Source organism: Ischnura elegans, chromosome 4 (genome assembly GCF_921293095.1).
Source record: "Ischnura elegans chromosome 4, ioIscEleg1.1, whole genome shotgun sequence".
Classification (NCBI taxonomy): domain Eukaryota; kingdom Metazoa; phylum Arthropoda; class Insecta; order Odonata; family Coenagrionidae; genus Ischnura; species Ischnura elegans.
The window spans coordinates 80,266,815-80,293,119 of NC_060249.1; the positions used below are offsets into that span (position 1 = coordinate 80,266,815).

General features: G+C 37.4%; 2 protein-coding genes across 4 annotated transcripts in view; one reads left to right on the top strand and one right to left on the bottom strand.

The window, feature by feature from the left end:
- Positions 1–1,976: 1,976 nt before the first annotated feature.
- The window catches only part of LOC124157710 (serine palmitoyltransferase 2), a 41,034-nt gene continuing 16,705 nt past the window's right edge, over positions 1,977–26,305 (bottom strand). Inside the window, exons 2-12 of the mRNA XM_046532677.1 lie at positions 18,043–18,252; positions 17,703–17,873; positions 17,469–17,623; positions 17,231–17,376; positions 16,784–17,002; positions 16,435–16,598; positions 16,192–16,353; positions 15,365–15,491; positions 14,979–15,114; positions 13,124–13,253; positions 1,977–4,214 (exon numbers count right to left, since the gene is read on the bottom strand). Of these exons, the coding sequence (XP_046388633.1) occupies positions 4,107–4,214; positions 13,124–13,253; positions 14,979–15,114; positions 15,365–15,491; positions 16,192–16,353; positions 16,435–16,598; positions 16,784–17,002; positions 17,231–17,376; positions 17,469–17,623; positions 17,703–17,873; positions 18,043–18,207 (1,683 nt within the window). The 5' untranslated portion in view covers positions 18,208–18,252 and the 3' untranslated portion in view covers positions 1,977–4,106. The remainder of the gene's footprint in view (positions 4,215–13,123; positions 13,254–14,978; positions 15,115–15,364; positions 15,492–16,191; positions 16,354–16,434; positions 16,599–16,783; positions 17,003–17,230; positions 17,377–17,468; positions 17,624–17,702; positions 17,874–18,042; positions 18,253–26,305) is intronic.
- LOC124157708 (reticulon-1-A) overlaps positions 18,462–26,305 on the top strand; it is a 169,368-nt gene continuing 161,524 nt past the window's right edge. For all 3 annotated transcript variants that reach the window (XM_046532668.1, XM_046532670.1, XM_046532671.1), the window contains exon 1: positions 18,462–19,668. In XM_046532668.1, the coding sequence (XP_046388624.1) occupies positions 18,579–19,668 (1,090 nt within the window). In that variant the 5' untranslated portion in view covers positions 18,462–18,578. The remainder of the gene's footprint in view (positions 19,669–26,305) is intronic.

Here is a 26,305-nt window from a genome sequence, read left to right on the forward strand (position 1 = left end):
GTCAAGACTTTTAGCAGAATATGCAAGATTCAGATTTTAAATTATTATAATTACTTAATTCTGTGAAAGCATCCAGATTTTTTCCCAATGTTGAAGATATATTTAGAGCTTAGAACCATAAATGGATTATCGGACGGTACTTATGGCAGATGGCGAAATGGCCACAATCATGAAATAAATTAAGTCAAAAAGGTCTGGCTGGTATATTGGCTCATGGCAGTATTCGCTAAATCAGCCAGAGCCGATATATTGGCCCACTGCCATTAAAAGGGTTAATACCCATTATCCATATGCTGGCCTCCGTGGTGGATGGGTGAAGTTCTTGCCAGCTAAACAAGAGGTCATAGGTTCGAGTCCCACCTAGGGTTGCCCCTATCCAGAGCATGGATGTTCATGAACGTTCAATAGTTAAAATGCTCAAAAACCCTGATGTAAAAGGCTGATATTGTTGTTTTAAGTGGTATGGAAAATAAATGAATTACTATCAAGAAATCACTTGATCCACCACTAGCCAGACGACCAGTGAATTTTCCAGTGACTATCAACAATTATTTTTGGCAAAGACTGCCTCTTGTAGGCATAAAATTTCATTGCCTCAGGCAAATAACAAGCATACACCAATATTCATTTTTCGTTACATTTAAAGAGCTGTATTCCATTCACCCCTGCATATAGCTATGGAATAAATCGTCACATAGAATAATTATTTCATATTCTAATTTGATTAACACTGTCAACTAAATTTACACCAAATCAGTCATATAATAAGACTTTGACTCTAGTAAGCTCTCAGAGAAAAAATAAAAATAATGGCAGCTGCTTGGTTTCCACTTTACAAAACTACCTACTACGTGAATGATGGGTACTAGGTGAATGATGTTTACCAATTAATTTTGGGATTTCAAGAATGCTACTGCCTAATGTTTACAGCTATCATTTGTAAGGATACCTGAATCTGTTCCTTAAGGTGGGAGAGAGAGCAATTAAAAAATTGGCAGGAGCCATTTTCTTGACCAAGTTGGAAACCCACGTGAATGTATGAGTGGGGGTTGAATGCAAACTCAATACTTCCATGTTTCCTCCTATGCTGTTGTTTTTATGAGTCAACATTTGTGCAAGCATTACTGCTTGCATCTTCAGGACGAAAACAAATTTGCTAGGTCACTAGAAGGTATGACAGAGGATTGGATGATGATATTGAAAATTGTGTTTTGATTTTCTTAATGACCACAGAAACTGTTTTATGTAGTTCTTATGGGATGTTTACTCAATACTTACAGAGTATTGCTGCAGTGATTTTAGGTGACAATAGTTCCACGAACTTTGTGGCTCAAGTAATCAGATTGAAGAAAAATATGCCAGGTCATCAATTCCATCCCCAGTTAAATTTCTTTCACTTTCCAGCCAATTCAGAGCTGCTTCGTCACAGGTCAAAAGAAGCTCTTTATATGGCACATAAAATAGTGACCCAGCACATTTTTTCTCTGACCTGATGACACCAGCAGCATTGTTAGTGAATCTTGTCGCCTAAAGATGGCAGTACAATAGGAAACCTGGAAGTGAGGAGTTACCAACCCAACAATCCATGAGAACTTTAAACAAAGACTTCTCTAGTTCATCCATCACTTTATCCCGAGAACCAGGATAAACCTGATTTAACTCTCAGTCAGTCCTCCCTTCATACTTCTGGAGAAGCATTGACTTTTCCTCAAACATAGATACCTTTTTATGTAGATTCCAAATTGATAACTGTCTTAGCCAAACAAAGTACAACACTTCCCTTGTCCGTGATTTCCATCAGAAAAGTAATAATATTGGGGTTAATGATCAGGTGAAAAAAATTACACCTAACAATTCTACAAACACAAATAAGCACGATGCAGTAATATCGAATAACACAACTCCTGCATTTGGGGAAACTTCAATGAATTCTCTGAGGTAGTGTTGGTGAGGAAGGGAAGAATTGAAAGTAATTATCTCACCTAATTATTTTATTTCGCTTTTTCAATGTATAAGATCTGTTCAACAAATATAACAGTATAAAAATCTTTTATTTCTTATTCATTGATATAAATTTTTGTAAACCATAAGACACATCAAGCAATAGCTACAAAATACAATTCGTTATCATTACCAACAATGATGTGAAAGAATTTTGCTCCTGGACTTGCATTGGGCAATATTCACTTGTACTTTCCTTTTTCCTTCATTTAAATTAAGTGGTCTTCAAAAGAAAACTCAAATTTTAAATTTGATTTACATACAGGCAAAGCATCATCAGATTTTTTCCCTGAAAATTCTTCTATAGTGTGGTGTGAAGACTAATGACTAAACTTCTATCACTGAAATACTAGTAGTCGTGAGAGAAGAGGAAAGAATATTAATAAATTGTTATGGCATCGTTTTGCCTAGATAGGTTATTGAAAGTTACTCTTTGGATCTACAGAAATAGTGGGAATCCACTGACATAACCTAGACCATAGTGAACTCAACAAGCAATTCAGCTCACTAAGAGAATTTAAATAGCCCCTAATAGAATATTCATGAATTCTAATAAAATGAAATGACTGTAAAAGCTGAAGAGTTAAAATTTATAAAGCTTTCTCCTTCAAATCAATTTAAATGCTTGCTTATATGAAATCAAGTGAGATACATTAAAAAAAAGCTCTGACCAACTCGCTACATATTTTTTATGCCTGTTAAGTAACCTTAAATAATAAAATTGTGAAAACCGAGTGGCTTTGGAAAACTTAAAAGGTTTTATTTAAATGGCACTATTTGAAGATCTCAATAACAGGCTACGCTCAATAAACCCTTTTTCAAACCAAACATCTCCCTCAAAAATGAACTTTTTCTTCCTTCCAATACATTTAGGCACAACTGGAGCATCTGATTAGACTAATTACAAAACAATTCACTTTTTATGTACAACGATAAACAGTGTAACGGAATGCAAAGAAGGCAGTGCATGAAAACAGTGAGATACACAGCAACCATAATAAGCGTATTATTATTTAAAACAATCAATTTATTATGGTCCCTCAGGTTGTTCTTCATACTAAAAAAATATTGAGAGACCTTTAAATTATGAAAACAAAGAGCTCAAATGAAAGTGTTTCAACATAACTATCCTCAGGGATACAAAAATATCCAATTTAAGGATTTGTATCATTTGCTTTAATAGTCCTCTATTAAAGATGAAAAGCAAAAATATTGCACCACAACCAAATTATACCTGCAAGGTATACACTGTGAAGCAGAAGGCTCTGTCGCCTCTTCCGAGTAAAATCAAGGAGAATGAAAAATTTCAGGTGCACTGTTGTTGATAATGAGAGCTATGGGCATGATATGAAATTTGAACAAGCTCTGGTACACAAGTAGTATGAGACCAGGCACAGCTACACACGAATCACAACGGTGTTGAATGATACGATAAACAAGGCATCTTAACATTTCATATTGTAACAGGCAATTAATGCAGTGGCACCATTGTAATGAATAAAATGCATACTTGGATTGCGAAAAAATACATGCTGAAGAGTAGGGCCATTTCATGTCATGACCTCATGAATGTATTATGAAACCTATAAATAAACATCACCTCCAGCACCGATGATCTTGAGATATACACAAGAAAGAGAGAACAAGCTCCACTATGACTCCTCAAATGAATTAATAAGAGAAAAATCATGTTGATGTCAAGTTTGATACAAAATGACTTATGATACAAATGAAATTTCAGATAAAATCTTTTAAAACATCCCAAATGTTCAAAAAACAGTTATGAACACACACTTGTGACTTGATGGATGAGAATTGAAACAGTTGATTCACATTCCAAGACTCATGGAAAATCTTATGTCTTGAAATATTGATTTGCATTGATATCACAGTCCAGGAAGTAATGGAATCAGTCACCTCACTTCAGTTGGGTTTCAAAAACCAGATACAAATACTGAATGGATTCAGTATTTTCACCCAGGTGTAAAATGATTAAATTACTGACATATTCCAATACTTTTAACCAAAATAATACAGGTTAAGGCAGACTGATATAGCCAATGCTTCATTTTGTTAGTAAATATGATTGAGATAGGGAACTGGCTTCATTCTAACTCATCCTCAGCACCATAGACAACAGGCTCTGTGGGACGTGGCAACTGCGAGTACCTCAGCCCCAAGTAATCTGCCATTTCTTCAATCACCTCCAGGGCCTGCAAGAAAATGTAATAAGCAGGTTTAGCTTACTAACACTGGAAAACTTAGAATCAACTAATATCAAAATACATAAATTCATCAAGTAAAAATAAATATTCATGCCAAAACCAAAAGCAAAGTCGACAATTAATGATTTTGATCTCTACAGCAAGCATGCATACCTTTGATCAACATTGCAATTGGAGATGACTTTGATTGACTATCTTTAATTCATAATACTAAAATGGAAACAAAACACATTGAGAAAAGGCTTAAAAGGTAGATTGAAAACTAATATCAGTTTACAGACGTTTCTGTAACATTTTGTTCTCATCCCTATTGCATGCCCACCCCTTGAAAAATCACATGGAGTTATTTAGTTACATCCATATGATAACTGCAACTCTATCAAACCTCAAATCCTACTACTTATTATTATCCTCATTATTGCCATGTAAGCCACAAAATATTCCAATCATTATTCATTTCCTACTCACTTTTGATCAATTTACTCACCCAAAAATCCTTTTGGACATAGAAAAAAATTACCAATACCAACAAACAGGGTCATACAAATACTCCTAAATTTCCTTTGTAACATAATACATATCTGAAGATTAGACCAAGGCTGTTGGCTTCTCATGAGGATCTTTCCGAGGTTTGAATGGTTTTTACCTTTATTATAACTTTTTAGCGGAATGACTGTTTGCATCACCTTAACATATAAACTTCAAAATTACCATAATCAAGAAAAATGGTACTTGGAGTCTGTGCAGTGCCAAATTTCCTCATCATTTTAATTCCATAGTTTACTATATTTATCCTTCCTGCTCACTTTAAATTATACTTCTATACTCTTTCTACACATTTTATTATTTTATAATAAATAACTAAAGAAGAAACTTCTCACATCTGCAAATGATAAAAGACAACAAGATAATGTGGAGAACTACAAGATAGCTGAATCTAGGTACATCGGAAGAAGAAAAAGTTATGTGGTAAGGGGGGAAAATAACGTTGCCCGAATAAGTATTTTGATACTTCAATGTGGGTCAGAAGTAATAATATTAAGCTATGGACAATAGTAATTGTTATAACTGCTGATACTGGAGGGTCCCTGCTTCAAGTCCAAAGTAAAGTCTTCGGACACCCTAAACAAAATATTCTCTAAGTGCAAGTTGATTAGGGAAAGGGAATGGCTGCCCTACCTCAAATGTCTTAAATTACCACTCCTTTTGCTTCCTCGAGAGTGAGCTCTATCTTCCACTGGTGTAGCCAGGAGTTTGAAATGGGGGGTTTACTGGAGATTTCGGGGCCCTTCCGGGGTGTATGGAAAACACTCCAGGGCAAATGGTTGGGATTTTAGACGTTATTTATTGAAGCCATCTTACTCATTTTTGGGGCAGGGGCTTCTTTTAAAGGCTCAAGGGGTTTGCAACCCAAAACCCCCCACCCCGTGGCTACGCAGCTATTAACCTCCCCTATCCAAACTAACCTTCACTCTTCAATTCTCAATAAGGTATACTCCCTTTGGTTCTATCCAAAAATCCTATTTTCTGCCATCCTCTCCCTTGTTTACCCAACATTCTACCCTCTAAAAATTTTCAACATCCCCTAACTGGTAATTCCATCCATACCTCCTGTATCCTCTTGTGCCTCATTTAAAAGCTGCCTCTCCTCACCCACCATATTCAGCACTTGTTTTCCTTCCTTTATTGTTCCTCCTCCTCTCCCTCCACCTCACCTTCTCCATTCCTCACCACACCCACATCTTGAATGGAAAGTTGTATGTATGACCACTTCTGAGCAAACATCTCGAACTTTGACCCCTCATATCTTGCTAACTATGAGAGTGAGGCAGTAAATATTTTACATGGGTCATTAAATAGGTGATAGTAGCTAGTGACAAAAATTTCATTGAAATCCGAGTCGGTGGGTGCCATGGCCTGGGTGAACTGACATGGAATGACCCAACAGTCTTCTCTCATCCTCCCATGTTTTTGCACTCTTAAGTGCTACACTCCAGATCAGACTCTACACTAGCCTTTTCTTCAAACACACATATAAAAGCACCCTCATAAGCTACTACCTGTCCATGAACGCCTCCTTAGCTTTCGTAATTCTCTTCCCTATGTCCTTACTGCTGTATCTGTTTTCCTCTAATGTACTGCCCAAATGGATGAATTCCTCTGGCTGCTCAAGTATTTGCCCACCAACTTTTACCTTGAAACTCACATTCCTGTCTTGCGATACTTCATAAAACTGCATGAGTGTGGTCTTCTGTCTTTAATCCTCATGTCATACTCATCACATGGCTAGTCTAACGCATCCACTAGAGCTTGGAGACCCTCGCTGACTGGTTAATCAATGCCTGATCATCTACAAACCTTATTCATTTAAACATTATCTCCCCCACTTTTACTCCAGCCTTCAACTCATCCCACACCTCTATCACCAAATCCTTAGTGTATGAGTTAAAAAGCAATTCCGATAGAGGATAGCCTTGCTTCACTCCCTGGCCAATGCTTACACACCCAGATTCTCCGTCCGTTACCCTCACTAGTGAAGTCTGGGCCATTAACAGATTACAAATCAGTCTCCTATCCCTCCAATCTACACCTATTTTCTTGAGAATATCCATTAACTTGACCCAGTTCACTCTATTAAATGCTTTATCAGAATCCACAAAGCAGGCATTCATATCATCGTTATATCCTAGGCTCCTCTCCACTAGGGACCTTAACACAGGTACAGGCGGTCCTCGACTTTCGTACACTCGACTTTCGTACAATTCGCACTTTCGTACATTCAAAATTGACACCTTTTACTCGACTTTCGTACGCTAAATTCGGACTTTCGGACGTTGGTCTGTAATTTTTTAAAATTCCCGCGATGTTTATTGCGCATCCCAACATTCAATTGTTTCAAATGGCAGTATCGGCAGTATATGCGAACAATACGAACGCATATAATGAAGGGAATTGTTGGTAGTTCCACAGATATATACAATAGATTGGCAGTGCCTATGTTTTCCTCACGGTGGCGCTGAAGCCGGCCGGCAGAAGAATTTTGCGCAACTAGCCATCTTGCTTTCACCGACCGTTGCTCATGTGCCATTAACATACGTGTATTTGAGAGGCTACTTTTCCTGCTTTTGGAGCTTTTTAAAAGAAGAATGGTGAACCACTGCGTTATGTGGGGGTGCACATTTAAGTATACTACGAGGGGAAATTTTCCTGGGGGCGAAAATGTGTCTCTACACGCGTAAATAATAGATATAAGGAAAGCATGGTTTGCGTTCAGTAATGTCTCCGCTTCCATCTCACAGAGCATGAAAATATTTTCCAAAGCCTTTTTTTTGTACGTATCGCCACGAAATTTATATCACGTGAAGTGCAGGTTATGCTCTACCTTTTTAAATTTATTGTTGGCAAAATTCACATAGTTGTAGAAATAGCATCATGAAACTGTGACACGTTATTTTTGCTGAAATGCAAATTGCTCTCCAAAACAAATTCTAAAGGTGTGTGACGGAAGCGGATATTTACCGGAGTTTCTGAAAGCGATATCATTTCAAATGCAGTAGCTTCATATCTCTAGGATCGGTAATTAACCCCTCAAGCGCGGCGGGCATTTATTTAAATACCATCCCAGCGGCCGGATGAGATTAAGAAGACTTCACCTTATTGGCATACTATCATTCAATAATTTATATCGTTCATAATATACGATCATTATCATTAAAATTTTTTGTAAACTTGCATAATGTAGTGCGCTACTATATAATAATTTTTCAAGCGTTTGAATAAATATAGGCGTTGAGTTTTTCGACCGAAGTCGTCAATGTGCTGGTTTAAAACGGAATTTCATCGAATCATTTTAAAAATTTCTGAAGGCCTAAAGTCGTTATGAATATTTTATTGGAGAGGGAAAGCATTTCTTCAAAAGATAGAGCAATTTGTTTTAATCTAAAATACAATATCTGGCGGAGAAAAAAAATTATATACAGTAGGTCAGGAAGCGTACTGGGTACGCATGACGGCGTTGAGGGGTTAATAACATGTGCATTCTCTGTCTCGGTGTCTGTGTTTTGATGACGGAATCATCATGATGTTTTCAGTTGTGTTTTCTGTGTTTACCAAGAAAAGACTTTCTCCAGTTTCCATTATGTCATATACTTTCCGCTGTTGCATTATTACATTGTATCGGAATTTTATTTCCGTTGTAGTATTATTATTTATTTAGATATGTAGAGCGTGTATTATGCACCTTTAACTCTATCTGGAAACTTAACGAATTTCTTTCAAAAGCATAAGTTTTGACTTTGTTAATATCTATTGAGTGAAATTCCGAGAAACCGATCGCTTAAATAATGGTTTGCATGTGCTCGCGGTGAAATGACGCGGTCACATTCATTATAATTCAACCTTTCCATGTAGCACTTATCAGGTATTTGATCATTTTGTGGCTTCTATATAGAACATGGTGTCTGTTATAATCACTTATCCCGGTAAGATAGAAATTCTAATTAAAAACGTACCCCCTCATGATGTAAGATTTATATTATAGTCTGCTTCCCCTTCGAATATTATAACAACATGAAACTGATTATTGATGATCATGGATCAAATCGTTGAGTTTTTCAAGCCAATAACTTCTTTTCAAGTTCGCTATTGGGTGATCGTGAGGGGAAATCCAAAACACTGCCTATATAAAATAATGTAAATTATATTTCTGATGCTTAAGGATAGGAATTCAATCGCATTGACTCTTTACGACCTCAGAAAAGCATTTTACAGCACCAAGCAGCATGCCTTGCTCAGAAAATTAGATCATAATGGGTTTAAATAGGTTGAATCAAATTTAATTACGTAATATTTTTGGCCCGATTACTTATGGCAGTGAAAGGTTAGGTAGCATTGCTTCTACGTTTTTCGTCTAATTGACAACTCTAACTGAGCAACAACTCTTTGACAACAAAAATACAGTAAGTGGAAGCATCAAACCTTTGGAATTTTCGAATTATTTTGTTTGAATAGTGTGACAATGTCGCTGGTAAATCTAAGGGTGAACAATACCATGTATTCACGATTGTAGGCTACCTTCCTACACTAGCAGACGACGTAGTTAACCATTTTCCCCATCTGCTACGCCCCTTCTACATTTGGGACACAATATTTTTTTTTCGAGATAACTCATGCATATGGATTCCAATTCCATAATATTGAGCAGGAACCGAATTAGTATTAATCTTAGCTCAGCTTATATTACCAATTTCATAACTTCGTCACGGTTATGTTCCGCTCAAAGATTGGTTAATTTACCACGTAAGTGTCAAGATCGGTCCCTTTCTTTTTAATTGGATACATCTTAAACGAAAATGACAACGTTTTCTATAGTTCATAGCCTTAATCAATGCGCCATTATCTTTCACAATGTAATTTTCCTCCAGTTCCCTACTTACGCAAACGCATAGGTCGGTGAAAGCAACATGGCCGCCAGCAGAAAGGCATGGCTTCACCCCCCCCACTCCCATTGCCAATCTATTGTATATATCTGTGGGTAGTTCACTCTAATCTAGGTGATTTATTTGGGAGAGAGACTGCCTGCTATAGGCTCCTTTATCAAGAGAAGAAGAAAGCCTTCATTGAAGATATTTTTCTAAAGAAGTTGACTAGACATCATCAAATAGCTTTCAATAAAACTAGTAAGATCTTCTTTCTAATTGTGTTTTTTCGTTTGAGTGCTGTTTAATTCGTGTAAACCTTCAGCAACGATATTGCACGAAATATCACCCGAATTCCGTTTGTCTTTTGTCTTTTTTGAATAACATGCGGAATATACACTATCACGAATGTCACCTGCCAAATATCGAATTTTGGTGTAAGAACTAAAAGGTATCCAGAGTGCGGGTTCAGCAAATGCATTTGTTATGCTTCTTGATATGTCCTTTTATTTATAGTGGACGTAATAAGCGGAATGTCAACTTAAACGCCAAGAGGAAGTTTCACTCGATAGCCAACGGAGTTCTTGTTTTTTAAACTTTTATTTGCATTTTTTGCGTATTTTCGAAAGAAATTAGATGATTTGAGGAGTTTTATTAACATATTATTAAATTTAAGTCAATTGAAATGAATTCCGTGAAAAAAAAAGGTTTTAGTACGTATATTCCGCTCTTTTGGAACGTAACCCCTAATTAGTATGGAAGTCAATGGTTCGACTTTCGTACATTCGACTTTCGTACAAGTTTTCGGGAACGCATTGTGTACGAAAGTCGGGGACCGCCTGTATTGCATCTCGTGTTGATTTTCCTTTTCTGAAACCTTTTTCTTAATAATAACACTTATAAACTATAAATTAATAGCTGTACCAAAATGAGTGCTTAAGATGATGAACAATAAGTAAAGAAAACGGGAAAAATTTTATTTACTAAGCATCAAACTTCACCAATCCATCTGCCACAGATTTTTATGGTTTAAGATTCACCTCCCTCAAAGAATGAGGGATTGCTAACATTTTAAGGAATCCATTTAGAAAAATAAGATGAAAAATTTAAATTCAGAAAAAAACGGACATCAGACACTTTGATCATAATAAAAAATTTAAGGAAAGGCTTCTTTAATTTTCTAAGTAAAATTATAACCTAGAATTATGTAGATGAGAAGAAGTTGGATAAATGAGAAGGTCAGATTTACATATTTATTTTAAATGAAGTTAATATTGAGCATATGAAATTAGTAGAGCTGAAGCATTACAAGCAATAGACCAATCAGTAACATAATAAGGATTCATGTTAGGTAGAATTACTCAGCAAAGCACTTGTTACATATACATTTCATTCTAATATCAAAACCAGTGAAAAGGTTACTTTGCCTAAACACAGGCAGCACCAGAGTGATAATTTTGATCAATTTCTAATGGATATATTTCTCTTCCTGATATTTTGTTATTTATCAAAAAGTTTCCTGCAGCTCCCCAGGGTGGGGAGGCAGATTCAGATCTGCTCACTCGGCATAGACTGCAGAGGGAACTATCGGTGGGTCACCTTCATCATGAGCGGTGTGACTCACAGTAGGGTCACGTCTAGGTTCACCTTCTAGCCACTTGAGACCCTCCCAGTACAGTGCCTTAAGAATGACGCACAAGCACTCTGCTGGACTCGGAGTTGGTAATTTCTGGGCACAAGACTGAGGGCAGTATTAGACAGAGTAACCAGAAAGCACCACCAAGGTATCACCAATCCCATTTTTCATTAACTTAAGTTGTCTAAGTCAATTCTTTAGTGACAACAAAGAGTGACATTACGTAAAGGCCTGTTTACACGATACATTAACACGTACAAGTTAATGTACGTTTGTGTGAATGATTTTTGTGGACTGGAATGGAACATGTACAAATGCATGAACCAAATTAGAAAAGGTTCTATTTTCTGTGCATGCATTCGCACAAGTTGGGTGGTTACAAGGCGCTTTTTGGCGTTCATTCTCGTGTTCATACATTTAGACATTAACCCGTACGTGTTAATGTACCATGTAAACAGGCCTTAACATACTAATTGTATGTGTTTTAAAAATGCAGATGGGTTTTATCTGGTCGTAAGTGGTAAGCTAAGTTGAGGATGGCAGGCAATTTCAAGTTGCACCACCAAGTCTGGCAATAATGTGATCTACTGGTGGAACACACTCCATCCTTGAGGTAAATGAGTTTCATTCTGGGTGGCATGACCTATCAGTGGATCACACTCAACTTCCAGTCACACTACATAGGTCACCATGCATAGTACAGACAAATAGAGTTTTATGTCTCTCACTTCTCATTTTCCAAAATAGTGACAGTCGTAATGAAGAAAAATAGAAAATTCGCTTTCGTGCAGGAAGAAGGTGGGTGTGATCTACTGGTGGATCATCATGCCACATCAAACACGTTGAATGAATTTCTACATGACTATTCGCCATGTAAATATCTTCAGGTACATAATAAAAAGTTGTAGACTTCAATTTGACTACTATTCTAAATTTTCCAATTATGAATATGACCTATTCATATTTTCATTATTATGTACTTCCTCTTCCCTTTAATATTTTTTGATAATATGAGGGAGTGTGATGGCTCAGAAGGTGAGTTTTGAGCAGCTCATTGGAGGGTCCTGTGATCACAACTTAAGTGAAGCCTATGGACATCCCCAAATAAAAATTCTCTAAGTGGAAGGTGGCCTAAGGAAATGAAGTGGATTCCAAACCCTGAATGTGCATGCCAATGGCATAGTCTGAGGTAAGCTCAACCCACCCCCATCCAAATCAGCCTTAAAGTTGAACCACCAAGAGAATGAATGTCATTGAATTATTGAATAGACTTTTGAAAAATTTTCTAGAAATAATATAGACTACATTCTGTTTTACTCAATGGTATGCAGGATGAATCACTCTCTGACACTACCAGTGGTGTAGCAAGGGGGGTCCGGACCCCCCCAAAATATAAAAGCACACTTAGGTACTTTGCATGACAAAAGAAAACCAAGTATTGAAAAATAATGAATTTGCCAAAGATATCTTCGAAAAAAAAAAATGTTTTTTCGATTATGAAAAGTGTTAAAATTAGTTTAAAACCTTCCACTTAGTATCCTGTTTTTCAAAAATTTTACCCCCAAAAAATTCCTGGCTATGCCACTGGACACTACCTATACTTCGAACGAGTTCTACAAAGTAAAGGGATGGAATCAAGAATAACTTTTCTACTACAGACTTGCTAAACCTCATTGAGACGAGATGAAGTACACGACTTCCAAAGTACAAACAACATTAGTTACTTGCTAGATATAATGACAAATCACCAAGGATAGGACAAAAAAGAAAAGGCAGAAGTTACTTCATTAGTAACTTAAGAGCTTCAAAAGTCCCATGTATATTAAAAAAAACGTAATACACACCTCATCCAGTGCTTCCTTTGTGTGGGCAGCTGATAAACAGAATCTGATTCTACCCTCCATTAAAGGTGTTGCAGGAAAACCAACACCAACCACAGCTATTTTCCTCTCCCTGAGAGCTCGAACAACTGATCTGAAAAAAACAGCAAATCAAGCAATGAGAAAACAAGCATTTTATCACAATCTATACATATCACTCAAAAGCATAAATGTACAGAGGTGGAAATAATTAATGCAAAGGTCATTGGAGTCTGAATACAGTCAGTACAAGAACTCTTTGAAGATGTTCAATTTTGTCCTCGTAATGTTCTCATACAACCGGGACTTTAAAAATTATCCTTACACCAGGGAAATTAATTATATCTGTCCTAGTATAAAACTGTGTAAAAGACCTAAATATGCATTCTTCCTCATATTCACTGTAGTATGGTTCCCCCATGTCTCACCTGGAATGGAGTTAACTATTGCCAGGACATCTGGGAACACAGCTGATATATGTAATGGGAATTAAAACTGCTAAGGAGCATAATTGTTCTGGTCACACACTTGGTAAAGTATCATGCAACTATCTAGTGGTGCTACAGTTTAAATCTTAGAGATGGATGGTTTGATGCTGCACACGTAATGTGGAAAATTTCTGAACTTTAAACCTTTGCTGAACCTAGAACTAGGTTTAGTTGCATGAATATTCATTTTGTAAGCACTTATTCATTTGCTAAAATTGAACTTTGACCATGCATAACCATTTGGGCAGTTGAATGTAGCCAACTTTGACTATCTTTCCACATTGTCCAACCCTGCTCCAGTACCCCAAGCAATTAACTGAATACATATATGTGTGATGCATCACATGCTATGCATCATATAGCCATTCACTCGAAAATATTAGAAATATATAATGGGAGAGATATAAGAGACATATAACATGAGATGGCATTCATGAAGTAAATTTCAGTGAAGCTACAAAATACTACATATAATGCTTACATGTAAATTATTCCACTGTTTAAGTATCAAAATATCACCAATAGGATAAAATCACCTTTTTGACAGAATATCACTGACTATTTCATTCACGAAGAAAATAAACTATCACACAACTAACCACATCTTAAATGTAAGTTAATTACCAAACCCAATAGAAGTTTAAGAAGGCAATTTCTGAACGTAACATATTTATATCACAAGCCAAATCATAAAGATGCAGGATACACAGAAAAATAAAGACACAAACAATTACAATGAGGGCCGTGGATGGATTCTGAACATCTCACAAAATTCTATTATTGTAGTCGAAAAAGGAATGCACACAAGGAGAAAGCAACAATTACTATGCCATCTGAAGAAGTCCACATTGAATGACCTCAGGAAAGTTCAATGGTGGTATGGAATTTGGAGGAGGTGACCGACAGCTCAGGTCATTTGCACCATGAGGGAAGGGTGGAGGAAAATCTAGCGTCGGCATTTGCCAGCTCTTAATGAAAGGTGCCAAGGGGACCATGGCTTAACGTCCCATGTGACAGGTGGAGTGTTACGCTTGAAATGCCCTCCGCAAAACATTCAAGCAGGGATCGGACAGACTCTGAAAACCTCATGCCACTGCCAGGATTTGAACCAGAGACCTCAAGGTGGGAAGCCAACAAGCTACCACACCAATCCGACCCCTGGAAAGTTCAAATTTGAAAGCTACGTCAGTTTTGAACTTCCATGCGTCTCTTTTTAAGTGACAACCACTTAAGTTTAATTTATTGAGAAAGGTGCCTGCATTAGCAACAGATTCACAAATGAGTTTAGGACACCAAATTACTATTTGTAGTTTCGGGAAGAATGTATTGATAAAGAGTTGTCCATGGCTTACCCGATTTTTGAATGCATATAGACTAGAAGAGGAACAACTGGTGAATCTTCATGTCCATAAGTGATGACTCCCATTTGCTTAAGTCTCCTCCTGAAATAGAGTGTGTTCCTAGCTAGCTGGGAGATTCTTCTTTGCCCTAAAAAAATTAAGAACATTAAAAACAAAGACCAGGTCCATATATTACATTTATAACACAATAAGTGGATTACTCCACCACAATTCTGCAGTATAAAAGGTTTAGATGATGAATTTCAAAATTAAAGCATAACATTAAGGGTATTAAGTTCAATCCACTGAAAATACTTTCTGTCCAGATAAACTTAACTCAAAACATATTAATCCTGAATAGGGGCCATTTTCAATGAAGAAAAGAGGTTTAACCCTACCTTCAGAAGTTCCATCTTCACCCATGATTATCTTCATAGATGTGATGATTTGCTGGGCACAAGGTGGTGACATTGACGCAGCATAGCATGCAGCATGGCTATTGGCTCTTAAGAAATCAATTAATTTCTGAAACAATTCAGGAAAACATTTTTTTAGAATAAAGAGTAAATACAATTGTGCAAAATGAGAATCAACCTGGAGAAAGTAAAAAATACAAGAGAAAAACTACTTAACGATTGAGTTTGATGGCTCAGTGCAGTGTTCGAGTGTAAGGATACACAACTCCCTCAAAACAATATCAAAATATAAATCATTATTATAAAAGCTTGTGGCAATGTCCTATGCTACTGAATTGAATATAAAATTTAATTGAAACAATATGCACTCTCCCACCAATGTAAACCCAAGACAATGTAGACTTATCCTGAGTCAAACTACAAAACAGTCTCCCATTAAAACACGCATCAATTCAAATAAAAATCAGACTTGGCAATCACAACTTCAGAAAAAAATCACATTTTTGAGCTGTGAAAGGCCTCTTCGTAAAATAACACGAATAATGAGACAGGCCTTAGAATAAGCTAAGATCTAATTCTGTGAGTCAGAAGTTAGGGCATTTTTAGGACTATGCAAGTTTTTTGGTAAAGAGTATATCCTGATGTTAAATCAATTTATTTCTGAACACAATGAAAGCTTATTTACATCAAAACACTAAGCTAAGAATTCAATAAGTGCTATTGAGATGATTGAAATACAATATTTCTCATATACACAAGAGCTTGTGCACCTAAGAAATAAAGTTAAAGTGGTATGTGTGACATTGTACCTTAGAGCCTGCAATATATCCACCAGCAGATCCAAAACTTTTGGTGAATGTCCCCATTAATATATCCACATCTTTTGGATCAACACCATAGTAATCAGCAACTCCTCTTCCTCGAGGGCCCATTGCACCTGAGCTATGAGCTTCATCCAAATACAAATAGGCCTGAAAGTATTACAGACCAAGAAATTTAATGACTCATACATCAGCTAAAGTTAGTACAGAGATTACAAAAACAATACCGACCTTATACTTCTTTTTAAGTTCAATAATTTCAGGAAGATGAACAACTGACCCTTCCATGCTATAAACACCCTCTACCACAATAAGGATCTTCTTCCATGGCCTCCTGGTTCTAGGCTGACCATTAACAACTGCATTGTGAAGAAGATTCTTCAAAGAATTCATATCTGCAGGCAAAAAAAGTGTTCAATAAAAACAAAACAAAGTAAGGCATAAACATCAAAAAGTAAATATTAAATATCATATCTGCTACATCGGACATGATGAACTGACTAGTTTTAGTAATTTTCATACTTACTTGGTAAATATCGAAATAGGAAGATACATTTAGAAATAAGAATGAACTACTCACTATTATGTTTAAAAACTCGGATGGTTGCTCCAGATAACCTTAATCCAAGAATAAGCGATGCATGATTCTTTTCATCACTAGCAACCAAGCAACCTTTGGAAATTAGGCTAGGTATATTAAGGGCATTGGTAGCGAACCCCATGCCGAATGTGATAGCATCCTCAGTTCCTAAAAACCTTGCGGTTGTTTTCTCCAACTCAACATGAATTGGCAACGTTCCTGTAATTAAAGTGGTATTTTTCTTCCATTATGCGAAAAGCTTTTACAAAATTTTAAAAGGAAACTAAAGCTGAATCTTGCATAAATAACTCCAAAATCGGTTTGATCAAGAGGGAACAATCACAAAGGTAATATTTTTAACACCCACAATATATCGCTTATACAGTGGTTAATCCACAACAAGACTTATGTAATGCAATATTCACCGAAATATACACCACAACTCACCCAACTCCTGCCGAGTACTACATACTCCGATACCATACTGTCTTATGGCTTCAGCTGAAGATTCTGCACATGGACCATGATTTTCCGCAAACCCCAAATAGTTGTACGAGCCCAGATTAAGGCATTTTGTTTCCGTACCGAGAAATCTAACAGAAACGTTAAATAATAATTACTGAAAGACATAGAAAGATTGAAAGCCACAAAATCATTAAGTGCTTCATTCAAACATATATCTTACTCAAAAGTCCATCCATAATCTCGAGTAATTCTATCCTTCAAAGTTACCCAGGCACCAGGAACACTGCAGATCGGCATGTTCCAACAGTCTCTAACTCTTCGGTAGACATAGCGTAAATAAAATTGTTCAAAGCTGTCATACAGAGGCACGTACCCCTGTAATTAACATCAACACACACTTTAATACTGAATTCCTCGCTAAAATGGAAAGCAATAATTCGTAACTCATACATACCGGTCTATTTTTTTCTGTAGCAACTGCTTTAGGGGTGATAAGAAGTTGATTTAGATAGCCCAGGACCATTAAAAGGTAAAAACCCAGGTAGGTCAACACAGCAGTAACTATTGGAACAGGCTCGAATGATTCTTTAGATTTATGTGGTGTTTTCTTAACCTGCGGCAGGATCTTTAGAGAAAAAAATAGAAAAATGGAGCAGTGAACCATTAATAACCACATAAAAATGTACAAAATTAGAACAGTTATGCACGTTACATGTTTTCCCGGTCGACAAAAATTGAACACCGGCACCAATATCACAGAGAAATGATGGGAGTGTAACGACACAAATATTTACCTGGGCGTGTCCATTTTGTACATGGCTCCTTAATCCATTAACGTTTCCATTCGTGTGTATCTTGCCATTGCTTTTAGCACCCGTTATTCTACACTTTAATCCGTTCGCAGCCATGTTAGAAGAAGGCTCCACACGCGAATGTAATGGTCTTGGGTTGGGCGTCATGATTTTCAGACGGACTGTCTCGCGCAAGCGCGGCTCAAAACAAGCCTTAAAAAGAGAAAGGAGCACCTGTGTATTAATTGACTGCCTATGCCGATTCGACTAACAGCAAAAATACGGTTGTTAATAATCGAAAATTTTATTATAACAGAAGAATCAAGAAAATAATATTCCATTTTTACTTATTTTACGAAAGTAACACATTGTTGTGACTCATCCTGCGGATAGAGGGTGCCAGTGATTCATAGACCGTGTACCGGTGCTCTGACTGATATTTGACAACTCAGCAGGAAGGTGCGGGTAACATTATAAGAACAGTTTATATTAAAAGGACATTTGATCGGTGATCACTGTTGCAACATCTGTGCGTCGCGATGGAGCCTACAAAGCCGCTGGAGGGAGATGCACCAGGGAAACCAAAATCCGGTGAGGCCAGCCCCTCCCACACAATTTTGGGGACTGAAATGCGTAGAGATCATGAATCTGTTGACGATTTCGAACATTTAGATCCAGAATCTTCTCCCGTGAAAGAAACCGCTGTAGAGGTTAAGACCGATTCTTTGGACAAATTGGTTCTCTTGGATACTCAGGATACTGATTCTGCTGCTGCTTGTTCTTCCAACTTAGACATGAATAATTCTCCTGGGTTTTCATTTGTTAGTGAGCAAAAGTTTGATCACAGTCCGGGGAATGCATCTCCTTCGTTAATCGAAGATAAGTTGCCCAGCATCTTAAGTGGCTCTGATTCCAATTTACCCGATACTATAGGGGACGCAACATCTGAATTTGTTAAAAACACTTTGGAAAACCCTCTCAATGATGCAGATAATGATCACGATTTAATGAAAGTTATTCATGATCTGCCTAAGCCACCTACTTCCTTTGGCTCTTCATCAGATTTGAAGCAAGAGGAGCATGAACCCGAGACTGTCCCCATCCACGTTGATACCATGGCCCCAACATTTTCATCGAGTGATTATTCCATGCCTGCCTCCAAAAATGACCTATCGGAGGAAACTCCTTTGGTTACGTTCGAAACGCCACCCTTTGCACCTGTTTCGAGTATAGCTATGAAGAGGGAAGAATTGGTTGCGGAAGAAAAGGATCTATCTGACAAAGACGACGACTCCAGTTTTGTGATGGCTCAACGAGATCACTTCTACGAAAAAAACAGTACTGAAGATTTGGTAAATTTATCGAACGAATTATCGTCCAATGTCATGCCGAGTGCACCCATGGAAGAATTTCCTCCAGAGCCAGCATTTTCAACTAATAGATCTGGCATGGCAGAAGTCGCAGATGATTTCCATTCTGACGAGGAACCTACCCATTTGCAGGACACGAAACCTGTTGAAGTCATCACCCAATTGAAGCCCACCGAATTGGCAGTTGAGAAAGAGGCACCCTACATGGTCACCAAGGAGAGCCCAGATGACAAGCATTTCTCCCTTCTGTCGTCTCCATGTGAGTACATATGCTTGTCTTAAATTCAATTCGGAGAGAGCACAGTTGCACCCTTTCATGTGGTGACATGCTGGAAATGAGAAATTCTTATAACATTTCGAGGTAGTCGTTCAATTGTTTTATTCGATTCAATTCGTCTCACTGCACTCAGTCGCTCTTACCACCTGCATGTTGCTTTTTAAAAGAACTTATTCGTACCCTTAGTGACCGCATCTCGTGCTTTATTAACATATTTACTCGCCATCGCTTCTGTGTTGTGCATAACCTAACTCTTCAATGGTTTAGCGCGTGTCGTCAATTTGCATGCATATTTCCTTCCGCTTGCACCCCCTCCTGGACGTCACTCCCACCACTTCCCCTCCATCGCCTCCCGGCTGACCCTCACATTCGCGGCCTGCTACCAGGCAACGGAGGATATTGCACCCGCGTGCGGAACAGCTCTGTCGGCCCAACTCGGTTATAGCCAGAGTGCCACCATCAATTTGCGTTCGCCGCAAATTAATTATATCGTGACCAATATGCTACCCGTCGGCAGAGAAGAGCTATGTCCAGTTTTATATCTAACAAGCATTCTTTTTCAGTCGCGAAGAAGGATTCTCATGTTTGAACGGATATTTTCTAGGCCGTAGCTAAAAAAAATTGGGGGTGATTCACCCGGGGATAGGGCACATTTCGGTGGGGGGGGGGGGGGGAGGTTAAGTTGAAATTTTGGGCATCAAATTTTTCGTTCTATCAATCGACGTGCATTTCATTAACCCCTTATCATGTTTTATTTTCCCGTTGTTATATCCAGCGTTTTGAGGAAGTCGGGTAAAAAATCAACCAAAGTCATCATTATGCGGTGTGTTCCCCATTATGTAAACGTTTATTTAACCTTCTACTTTGTATGTAATTGAGTATCTACACTCGTGAAGAACTTTTTTGTCATCCATGCGTAGCTATATAAATGCTAATAATTGTGTACTTTAGCCCCCAATTTCTCCTTTTCCTAAGCTAATTGCTTTAGTTCCATGGGGTTCTCCCTTCTTGTGTCCTCAAATTTCCCTGTGTATCTCTTTGCTTACACAGGAGGAATGTTTTCTGTTTTTTTCCTCCAGCATACCCACAGACAGCTCCAGGTCTCGAAGGATTATATTCTTTTCCGATCATATTTTCCATTGGTCCATATTTCTAAACAGAGTTCCAATGCTCTCACGAATGTTTTGACAAAAATTTTTAATGAATGTGAAATGTAGTATTTTCAATCTGGTACATCTGCTACGAATTCAGCTTTTGGAAGTGCATATTGCAAGCACGAAAGTATTTGCTTGTCGCTGAGTGGATGTTATTACCTTGCCGCGGTAAATTTCATTCGAAATTTCTGTGGAATTTGCGAATAAATGGAATAACATTTTCTTCACACAAGTTGAATTGCAATGGAACATAATTATGCTTTTGGAGATTTCTCCCGCTTCTCGGTAGGTGGATGATTCATCCTCTCGGCATCTTTAACTCACGTTGAATGTTGAGTCACTAGTGTTCATATTTTCAGCCTCATGCCTACCCTAGCTGCTCGTCTCATCGCTGCAACTAGCGTTTCCGCGCTCACTTCTGGCTAAAATGTTGTGCCTCTTGACATGTGACTTTCTTATGGTAGCTCCTTAGTTAATGATTATTTTTCTTCTGGGCAGCGGTATCGGAGAACACGTCTCGCATGTCTTCGGGATATCCAATTTAGAGCGTTTAGGTTGATTAATTAGAATGATACGTTTTATTTATTTGAATTACATAGCTCTTTGTGTACTTTTCCGTGATATGTCGGCAGTTCATCGTTAATGTTTCATTAGCCTTTTAGAACCTTTTGGGAATTCCATTTCTTATTCTTGAACCGACCTCCCAAAATTATTTCGTTGTAAGGCATTTAATTTCGCATTTTAGGGAAAAAGTTTCAGCGAAAAATTAATTTAATATTTATTTCACTCAATTTAGATCGCCATGATTTAAAGGTGGTTTATTGGTGAATATAACCAAGCTTTAATGTGCACATTAGGAATGTGCAATTCACTATTCCGTTCTCTTTTAGGTTATTCTCAATTTTCATTTGCATTTCTATCAGTACTCTCTCGATCAACTAGAGAGCGTTCATTGAATAAGTACTCACTTTCATCCGGTTTCAAGAAAATATCATATACCCATTTTTCTGCTTGGTTATGAAGTTAACATGTTTAAGTTAGCAATAATGAAAGAAATAACTTTTAATCCAATGGATTTTTATCGGTCCGCCAGGATTCCATGTTCAAATGCCATCATCAGGTTTTTGTTATCGAGTGCAACACTTCCTGTTTCCCTATACTTGATGATCTATACCATAGTTCTATAATCACCAATAACTGTATCAGTAATTCGGTGATCAGTAACCTATACGATGTTCGTTTCATTTCCACGCTCGGTTGTGTGTGAGGTCTGAAAATATGTTCCAGTAATAGCTCTTCGTTGATTGAGGATTCTTCCACGCATTAAAAACTTCATGCAAAACCGTATGTTGCCGAAAATTTGTCGAAGTCGTAAAGAAATATTTTAAATTTTGACCGGATTGAATTATTTTTCTGGCAAAAGCGGAGGACAGCATCGCAGAATTTCATGCGCTGGAAATGTTGATCTTTTGAAATTTTGATTTGATCTTGCAAACTCAGTATGTGTCCTTGCGTAGTGTCCTAATGCCCAACTTTTAGGGGTTTCGTTGGCATCCGTGTGAGTTGCCATCACCATCAGAAAATTTTTCGGCAGCACTCACTTTGGAGCAAAATTTTATCTTGCTTTTACTGACGGTTACTTATATACGAAAATTTGATATTATGAGGGAAACGCTCAGTTTCTGTACTTATCTGCTCCTGCTTTAACGCCATATTTTTAATTTTCATAGCCACCTGGCGCCAGTTTTGTCGGAACAATCATTATTTTTCTGATGGTAGAATTAAAATGTGGGCAAATTCCAATGCGTTGCGATGTAGCCGACCGGATGATTCCTCCTGACCGAGATAGCATGCAGTTCACCGATCAATGGCGTTCGGACCTAAAGTCCTTGTGGAGCACCGCCAGCTCTGTGCTGCATCGCTGCGGTCGACCTGAAGGGTTCATGGCCCGTGCGACTAGTTTGTCAGGGTTCATCTGGCCTCGGCGGTGGGATAAGAGCATCGTTCTCTACCTCTCATTCAGAGCATTGGTCCACTGAAACCATTTCTGTTCGCTGAAGCAATCGGGGCGGCATTAAAATATTCATATTTTTCATTAAATCATCGTACCTAACGACTAAAAAGTTTGGCATCTAAGAGGTGAAGAAAAATTTTCACAAATGCAAATTTTTTTAATTCCACATACTTATATAATTTATGACCTAGGTTTCGACGTGGCGCTTGATTGTCTGCTACAGATGCATAGGAGGTAGATATTAAGTAGTCATGCACAAAATTATTTTTTTTAAATTCAAGAATACAATGGTCTGAGGAGAAGGTTAAGGGATGGAATTCCTCGGTCGTACATAAAATATTTATGTGGAATTTCAAAGTTTTCTTTACTTTTCATTATATTAAGCGGATTCCATGAAGTCACGCCTGAAACAACTGATTATATCTAAAAAAGTGTTTCCTTTTTGAGAGAATATATAATAACATAGATTGACCGGAGTGCTGAAAGCCAACATGCAGATATCCATCTTATAGTCATGTTCTAATGGCCTTTTGATTTGTCCGTTCTCTATTAGCATACTGCTGTCCCTCATGGCAAATTTCGATTTCTTCCTCTTCCGTTCCTAAAGTTATCAAAACATTGACATCTTCAGTTACTCGCAACCTTTTCTTCGCTTACGATAATGCCGGAGAGCAATATCACCATTGCATAATATACGTACAACGCGGATCTCTTCTCTTTCATTTCCATCTCAGGTTGAGGATACTCATTTTACTCGTTTATTCTTTGGTTACAACATAACACCATCATAGTCCATATTTGTGACTGGCGATGAGTTCTTATCATGACGCTCAATATTTTTCTCATTGTTTCAATGCGTTTAGATTTCGATCGTGATACATAAGTCTACTTTATAAGCGATAAAACCTGTAATAATGTGAGATACAAACGTTTGTGCTTACTCATTGGTGCATATTCCAATAAATTCACTATTAAACTGGCTTGCCTCCTCTAGTTTATTGAATAATGAATACTTTTCTTGGAATATAACACATAAACGACACAAAATATATCAGTTTTCTTGTTTTTTCAATGAACTGAAAAGTTTTTTCTTTTGACTCCAAAGATATTTTATCAAAATGAGACTATTCTCATGCGATGATGAGTTGAAGATTCCTCTATGCGCTTTTCTTTAGTGATTTCCAATTTACTGTAGCGTATTTGTGTCTCCTTTTCTGTACGTAATTTTATCATTATTTGTTTCTTGATCTGCATAGATTTGCGCTTTGTATTAAATCAGCGGTCGGCAATAAATGTATGGATTCGAAGTATTCCATTATTGTATCGCAAGCCACACATTTAAATTATTAAAATTCTCATTAACTATCATCTAATCGTTGAATGGGTTATATTAATTTTTTTCGCGGGGAGCGGGTCGCCGAACCCTGAAATTGGTGCAGAAAGGTGTTGTGCACGGTAGTGTGTATATAAGGATGCGTATTTTTGTTTGCGTAGAGCCATCCGGGTAGCAATTTAATCTACGTTCTTATGATCAAGTAATCTTACTTATTGAGTAAAGGGTTTGGCACACTAGAAGTGTTTCCTGACTGAGAGAATTTCTAGAAATTGTGAGAAATTAGGGTTTTGCATTTTACAGTCAACGTGCATCAAGATAGTAATATTTCTAATTTCTAGGAAGGTAAGTTTACGAATTACTTCCATGGTAAAATTTATAATAATATTGATGTTGATGCGGGAATTTATTTATTAATAGTTCAACTTACAGAATTTTAAGAAAAGAGCCTATAAATAAGAACTCATTGGTAGGTAATTTTAGAAGTGCTCAAGAAAATAAAAAAGAAATTACAAACTCTGAGCTTCATCAAAGTTCTTACAAATTGACATATTTTTCTCCGGATTTAAAAAGAAGAATATTTAGGTTCTGACTTTCCACACTCACCTTTTCGGACTTTTGTAAAAGACCGATTTTCCGACTGGGCCCCAAAGTTTTTAGTGATTCCTTTTTATTAATTCTCATTTACGTGGTCCACGACGGAATGAAACGCTTTCGAAATTAACTGTTCGTAATTAGAAAATTGGATTTCATATCGATGTGTAGGTATACTGTGAATTCCGTAACTTTTTGGCTTTCAATGTATAAATATTGTCATTTGACGTTTTTAATTTTACCAACCCATATGTCGATCTCTGAATGCAATAGAATGACCAGTGTGACAGTTTTATGCTTAGGGCGTAAAATGCGGGATAAATTTGAGGATCAAATAGATAAGCGTATAAATGTGATAAGTGAACTTAATTGATACCTTGGAGATCGGAAGCTTCTTTTATTTGGAGATAATTTGTGCTTGGTGGGGAGGAGCTTTTTAAGGACTTCTTTAGCGGTATGGATAAAGAATTTCCCCTGCAGCTTTCAAATTTATTTTAATCTTATAAAATCGCTTTATCATTTCATTGATCTCCTAAGAATAAAATGGTGGCTGCTTAGGTATTTCAGCAAGGAGAGAGCAATGTTCGGGAAGGGTCATTGAGGAAGTTTGAATAGTGAAAACAAGAAGCCTAATACGGGTGAAGAAGAAAGATTAAGAAATTAGGGAGGAATTAAGACCTTGACTTTTAGTCTAGAGATCTGCAGCCCTGTTGAAATCATTCTTCGTATTGTTTTCTCGATTTCAAGGGTTTTAAAATTGGTGCATGTGTGGTCATTTCAATCCTGCTGCGTGAATAGCGGCATAATTAAATTAATTATCCTTTAAACTTCATTCTTTATGAACTGTGAGGATAAGGCTTCTTACTCCGTGTTTCCCCAAATAAATTCGCGAGAATCAACAATCCTGAATGGCATATTATTTAAGTTAGAATTTAATTGAGCCATGTGCGATAAATGCTGGGAATTTTGCGGCCTCACTTTAGAAATCATGCGAGATTTTTCTTTTACTTTGCCTATTTTTTTTAACCTAGCGCGAGGTAATGGACTGTCGTCGGAGTCGAGCTGGCAAGGTTTTAAGGTGGATTTAAGGTTACTGGAGCTGCCTGGAGTTTCCGAAATTGATGTTATGTCTGTTTCGCATTCTTTTGGCACCTTTCTCCCTTGCGCGCTCGTGGGTAATGCCAATGCGCCCCCTACATTCTTCTAAAACTGAGGTGTGGGTTTAAGGGCGTGTGTGGGGATATTTCCAGTCTCCTTCGCTTTGCGAATTTCAGCTGTTAATGCACGCTGTACGATATTGTGCCTAATCAATTTTTTTAACAATTCCCTCGCGTAACATTCTTTTTGTGGTTACTGATCAGTCCAACATTTTTACTTTTCCCCATGCTGTTGGTTTTATTGGTTTTCCTTATTTGCAGTGTAACCTATTCATGTCATCCGCCATACTTCTTTTCCCATCTCATGGATGGTGAACGTCACGGAACGATTTGTCAAAATCCTGTGAAAGCACTGTGTGTTCGAACA